Below are 7003 nucleotides of genomic sequence, written 5' to 3'. Positions count from 1 at the left end.
CCTACTGGAAGATGGAGGATCTGGGTGGAGGATGCTCAGCCCCGATCAGAGCAGGCTTGGAGATCTCAGACCCGGGATCCTCTTACCTGTGTTCCTCGACCGGTTCCTTCATGTGTGTGGAGAGTGGGCTCAGCATGGTTGTGGTTGGTTCTGGAGGTCTTCGGCTGCCAGGTATACGCTCCGCGTGGTGAGGAAAACTCAACCTGTCCCCCTCCAAGGGGCCCCAGCAAGGACAGCCAGACAAAGGGTCAGAAGACTCTGCACTGTTCTCTTCACAGCCAGCCCAGCCAAGCCAGGTTCGATTCCTCTGTCCACCTGGAAGAGCCAGGCGAGCTATCCAGAGTATCTCGCCCGCATGGCAAAGCCTTGCATGCTACCCATGATGTATTCAATATGCTAAACACAGTAACAAGAGCTCTCAAAATGGAGACGTTATTGGGCCCACTCGAGCAAATTGATGATCAACGAGAGGGCAGCGTTTTGGACTAATATGTTTACAGATTCTTGTTCCCAGTCAGGTGGAATCTCCAGAGAAACTTAAACAAATGGAACACCAAGTCCATCAATGACAAAGTACAGATGTGTGGAAACATTTCTGAGACGAACTAACATTTATCATATGAGCTCTACACAAACAATATGACAAACATCATTTATGAACTCCAATTCATGGTTTGTTATCTCAGAACTATCCTAAGACTTTTTTTTTGTTTTGTTTTGTTTTGGGGCCACACCCAGCAATGCTCGGTGTATTCTTCTGGTTCTGAACTCAGCATTACTCTTAGCAATTCTCCATGGGTACTATATGAGATGCTGGGAATTGAACCTGGATTAGTTGTATAGTTTAATTAACAGTACTGTAAATCTCAATAAAAATGCAAAGTTTAATTAACAGCACTGTAAATCCCAAAAAAAACGAGAAGAAAAGATGATCTCACATAAACACATTGATGCAAGTAAATCTAGAAGACTACCAGATAACTAATCCCTTCATCTGAGCATATAAATGATTTCATCTGCATTTTTTATAGAAATAAACCTATCCACTGACTAATCAGGTTGCATATGTAAATTAGGGTGTGTGAGATGATACATAATCTGGCCTCTCCCTCTGGGATCACTTCCTCTGAAGAGCATCACACGTCCTTGCCTCCAATCTGCTTTTGACAATCTGCCAAACCCCATACACCACAGAGGTCAAACAACAACCTTCCTAACATTTAGCCTGGTTGGACAAGTATTGCTGGAAATAGCTCCATGCCCCCAGATTATTCCCTGACACTCCATCCCCTCCCCAACTATTGCCCCCGCCACTCTCCCACTGAACAATAAGGGATCCTCTTTCTCATCCAGTGTGCACGAGTGAGTCAAGACTGTGGTCACAACTTGCCAGATGAAAGAGAAGGTTACACTTAACATAACAAATCCATTACTAAACTTAAAAAAATTGTTCAAAATATATTCAAATTTCTCTTCACAAAGTTCTGGTGAGGGAGCAATGGATCTGAACCAGCATACAAACGTTCAGGTTTTGGCTCTTCCCTGAGGGGGAATAGCCCCTGTTATGGCTAAGCCGATAGTTGATTCTACTAAGGGTAGTAACAGTGCTTGTTTCAGAGGCTGGGTTAGTTGTTACAGAAGGAGTGAGGAGATTCCATTTAAATAAGGAGGGGGACATGTGCCACTCTGTAAACGTCCTAACTTCATGGCTATTCCCAGAAAAGATATTGAGAGAAGCCAAAGAAACTATTGGGTCTTCAGGCTAAAATCTCTATGGAAAACTGGAGAATCCTGGACGATGCAAGTGGGTTCCATGGTATTGCAAGGGTCTTATTAGTAAGGAAGCAGGAATCAGTAAGGTAGTAGGTGCTGGGAGCTAAGAGAGATGTGAAGATGCGATGTTCTTGACTCTGACTACAGAAAAGGCACATGGTCTAGGATGGCAGCCCCAGGATGAGGAGGCAGGCGAGGGAAGAGTGTCTGTTCTTCCCCAGAACTGAGGTCTGCTAGCATGCTGGTGGTCAGCCAGTGAGAACCATTTTAAACTTCTGACCTCCAGAATGACAAAAGAATCATGAGTGCTAGGTTTTGGATTCATTTGTTAATCCATCCCTGTTGAGAGAGGTCACACCAGGCAACGCTCAGGATACCATGCAATGCCAGGGATCAAACTCAGGTCTCATGTGGGCAAAACTTGTGCCCAGTCCTTTGAGCATGTATCCAGTCAAAACTATTTTCTGCAGAGATAGATCCCAGTTTGTCCTTTCATCCTGAAGTAGGGCAAATGTCCATATTGATGTCTGAGTTTGCCCTTTTCCTACACTCGTGGAACTCGGCGGCTCACCTGTTTTGAAGAAGAGCTGGAAACATGGTCATTTGCCTAAGAACTTCATGCAGTCGTGGTTCCAGCTCTCGACGCAGGCCATGTCTGAGGTCATCACTGGGCATTGGCTTGTGCAACTGGTCAGTGCCTGGGACACCCTGCTCTGCTACCCCCATTCTGTGGCAGGGCACAGAGAGATGTGACTCACGGAGGGCCCAGCAGGCAGATTGTATGGTGGTGCATGCAGCCCTGGTCAGCACTGATGGGCAGTTGCTTGCGCAGACACTTTGAGTCTGGTGCCTCTGCGTTGTTTAGTTTCTGGGCCTCACCGGAAGTGCTCAGGATTTATTCCTGGTTCTATGTTCAGGGATTACTCCAGATGGGTCTCAGGGGACCATAGGGGGTTCCAGGTATTAAATCAAGGTCAGCTGTTCTCAACACAAATGCCATTACCCGTTGCACTATCTCTCGAGTCTCTACCTCAAGATTTTAATAGGCACTAACTCAAACCTTCGGAATTTTAATATCCTGAGATCTCATCTTTAGTCATGGTTGAGCGGAAGATGATGACACAGTCAGAGAAAAGAGCACAATGCCTTGAGACCTCTAAATCTGGTGTGGAGTGCAAACAGGTGTGTAGAAGACCATGAGAGAAACACTTGAAGAAAGACTTCAAAGGAGACCTTTATTCTTAAACAAGAATCACTGTCATGAGTACTTGTGTTATAGAAATCAGATGGGCCTAAACCAGCATTGATAGAAGTTGGCCAAAGAAACACAATCAGCACAGTTGAAAGTGCCAACTGCCTGGACACACATATGCCTTCAAGGTCCCAGTGCTGGTCCTCCACAGCTCAGCCTTTCTGCATGGTGCCAGCTTTCGTCAAGCCAGTCAGGGGGAATCTATGCCCAAATTATTTTGAAGCATCAATGATGATGAAGTCACCTATCTTTTTTGGAGGATTGGGGTGCAGTGAGGGAAAGTAAAAAATATTTTTTCTTTTCTTTTTTTAAAATTGAATTACCAAAACTTACAAAACGACAGCCATTTGTGATTGAGTTTCAGGCATACATTGTTCCAACAATTCCTTCACCAGTGCTCGCTAACTTCCACCAATCTCTCTGATTTTCCTCCCATCCCCAGCCTGCTTCTGTGGCAGGTACATTTCCCTCCCTCCATTGAAGGACAAAAATCTTTATTCATCTGTGTATGGTGTGGTTGCTTGGATATCAAAGATTTTGGGTGGGTGTGATAGCATCCATTTTTGTGTTCAAACTTACTGAGAAAGCATTAGTGTTAATATGTTATAGTTGCTTAACTGAAGCAAAATAATGAAGTGATTCCTTGACCCCTGTTTACCACCAAAAGGAAAACTGTAGGTCAGATGCAGCAGTCTTTCAAAAATAATAAAGTCTTTTAAAAAAACACACAACAGGTCACACAGAAAAAACCCAGGGGAGAGCGTGTAGTACAAGGACTAATGCCATGATAGAGATAGAGAACCTCTCTTTATTTTGCCCCATTTCATATTTTCCTCCTCATGGCAGTAAAACCTAGGACTGGCCATTCATCTTGAGACTAGATTTCCGATTCTGGGGCCATATCTTTCTTCTGGGGCTGTTGAATGATTATCAACACCTGCTACACCTTAAATATCCCATAAGTAAGTGGGGTAGGGGGCTTCTCCTGCTTTTGGCTCCTACGAACTTGGCCTCTTCCCTGTCACATTTCTTGCCCTCCTGCAGACCAGAGGAGCTGCAGATAGGAGACTCTGGTTTGGGGGCTTGTCTAGAACAACTGGAGAGGAGAATAGGGACTGACTGTGGCTTGTGGGGTGAGGGGTGCTTCCCAGTTCATGCAAGACACGGGATGGGTAGCTTACAGAATCTGAGGTCAGGCCTACTAGGGCAGGAGATGAAATGAGCACATCCAGGTTTTCTGGGTTTCCAACCACTGGGAAAGGGGGAAAGCAAACTGGAGCCTGGCACATGGTGGGGTGGGTGGAGATGGGGGCCACTGGGCCATGGAGGAACCTGGAGAGAAATCTGATACAGGGCCTTGAGTAGGAAGTCATTCCTCTTGCATCTCTGTCCACAGGTTCTCTAGTTCCCTATCTTGTTCCTTTGTGAGTACAGGAATTATCATAATAGGTATCCCCAAATAAATGAGTTCATGGAAAAGCAAGTAGCTAAGATGTAGGTGGTTTTTGTTTTTTTGGTTTTGTAGCTTTTGTTTTTGGTTTTGTAGCTTTTGTTTTCGGTGAGTTTATCCTTCTCTTTGTTCTCTTCCTTAATTAATCTGGCATCACTTACAAAATGTTCCCTTCTCAAGAAAAAATGAATTTTTTAAATTCAGAACCTAATTCTGTCTTCTGGTTTTCCACCTTCCGACTCTCTTCAAGAAATTTTGAAATTTGTTTCTTACAATCCGTTTCAGTGGTTTCAATCTTCCTCTTCAGAAGCTCCATGGAGCTTCTGAGCTTCTTTCTTTGACTCGCTGCAGCTCTCTCAGCAGGGATGAGGTAGTGATCCTGGTGGTCAGGGGTGGTCCTGCACTGGGGACACAATAGCTCAGAGTCTTCCTCACAGAACATGTACACGACCTCCTGGTGCTTCTCACATAGTTTCAGTTCCTGCTGATTCCTTTTATTCACTCTGCTGGGGAGCTGATTAACGATGTCAGTGATGTGACACAATTGGTTGTTTCTCTTCAAGTTCCTGTCAGGGCAGTGGTGGAGGCAGACAGGACAGGGGAAGATGTCCTGTAGGTCAACCCAGCGTTGTTGAATACAGGAGACACAGAAGTTGTGACCACAGGCTAGAGTCACTGGGTCTCTCAGGTAATCTAGACAGAGAGGGCAGCTGGCTTCTGATTGGCGTTCGGCCAGGGAAGCAGAAAAAGCCATTCTTGGAAGAAGGATGTCTGGAGATAAGTCTTTTAAAATATAAGTCTTCTGAAGATAGATCTTTTAGAATGTTTTTTTTTTCTTTTCTTTTTGGCTCTTTCTTTTTGTTTGTTTTGGGTCACACCCAGCAATGCTCAGGGGTTACTTTTGGCTCTGCACTCAGGAATTACTCCTGGCAGTGCTGGGGGACCACATGGGATGCTGGGGGTCGGCTGTATGCAAGGCAAATGCTCTGTCCACTGTAATATCACTCCGGCCCTGGAACATAAGTCTTCTGAAGATAAGTCTCTCAGAATATAGTTCAGTCCTCCAGTAACCGAGCTGTAAGAAGAAAATATGTGCTCATTACTCACTTTCCTAAAAGAATCTGAACACTCTTTCCAATTTTCTACCAAGCTCTGACAAATACTCGTTTAATTCATTTTCCTAATACAAATGCATTTATTCTGACAGAAAAAGTATTATAGCTCTTCAATCCTGACCTGACGGCGGCGCCCATCTCATCTTAATTCCAGGACCCCAGGTGTCCCCCGATATGCCTGAAGAGAAGCAGTTTTGAGCGTCTGCCCTGCCCTCTTCATTCCTGACCTGACGGCGGCGCCCATCTCATCTTAATTCCAGGTCAGAACAGCTGCCGGCTCGCGACCCTGGGACCTCCATCTTTCCCTGCAGGACCCCAGGTGTCCCCCGAGATGTCTGAAGAGAAGCAGTTTTGAGCGTCTGCCCTGCCCTCTTCACTCCTGACCTGACGGCGGCGCCCATCTCATCTTAATTCCAGGTCAGAACAGCTGCCGGCTCGCGACCCTGGGACCTCCATCTTTCCCTGCAGGACCCCAGGTGTCCCCCGAGATGCCTGAAGAGAAGCAGTTTTGAGCGTCTGCCCTGCCCTCTTCACTCCTGACCTGACGGCGGCGCCCATCTCATCTTAATTCCAGGTCAGAACAGCTGACGGCTCGCGACCCTGGGACCTCCATCTTTCCCTGCAGGACCCCTGGTGTCCCCCGAGATGCCTGAAGAGAAGCAGTTTTGAGCGTCTGCCCTGCCCTCTTCACTCCTGACCTGACGGCGGCGCCCATCTCATCTTAATTCCAGGTCAGAACAGCTGTCGGCTCGTGACCCTGGGACCTCCATCTTTCCCTGCAGGACCCCAGGTGTCCCCCGAGATGCCTGAAGAGAAGCAGTTTTGAGCGTCTGCCCTGCCCTCTTCACTCCTGACCTGACGGCGGCGCCCATCTCATCCCAAACCCAGGGTTCTGTAGAGGTGTGGCCTCCTCAAAAGTGGGCGTGGCCTCAAAAGTGGGCGTGGCTTAATTTCCGGCGGGCCAACGCTTAAGCGGCCGCAGATTGTTTTCCCACACTGAGGAACCTAGTCCCCAAGGAATCTAGTAAGACAACCTACTCAGCAATATGAAGAAACAAAGAAAATCTCCAACACAAGGGGACAAAAACGAAAACAATCTAGACCATTCCGACAATACAGCTCACCTAAGGGACCTCTCTGACATAGAATTCAGGTACGAAGTCATCAAGATGTTCAATCAACTCAATGAAACAGTCAGACAGACAGCCAGTAACACCACAGAAAAAATCGACAAATTACGAGAAGAAATGAGGGCAGAAATGTCACGATTAAAAGATTCCATAGATAAAATGAGAAATTCAGTTTCTTCTCTTAAAAATAGAATGACCACAGCTGAAAAGAGAATCAGTGACCTGGAAGATGAGCTGCAACAAGCCAACACGTAACAACAAACAGTGGCAAGGGACCTCAAAA

At 46.3% G+C, this 7003-nt stretch overlaps 1 protein-coding gene across 1 annotated transcript; it reads right to left on the bottom strand.

Moving 5' to 3' along the window:
- Nucleotides 1-4650: 4650 nt before the first annotated feature.
- LOC130028164 (tripartite motif-containing protein 75-like) lies at nucleotides 4651-5229 on the bottom strand. The gene has a single exon (XM_056118872.1). It carries the CDS (start codon nucleotides 5227-5229, stop codon nucleotides 4651-4653), a length of 579 nt encoding a protein of 192 aa, XP_055974847.1.
- Nucleotides 5230-7003: the final 1774 nt, after the last annotated feature.

The sequence above is a fragment of the Sorex fumeus genome, unplaced genomic scaffold (assembly GCF_029834395.1).
Source record: "Sorex fumeus unplaced genomic scaffold, SorFum_2.1 ptg000039l, whole genome shotgun sequence".
NCBI lineage: Eukaryota > Metazoa > Chordata > Mammalia > Eulipotyphla > Soricidae > Sorex > Sorex fumeus.
This window is presented reverse-complemented; position numbering and strand designations above follow the sequence as displayed.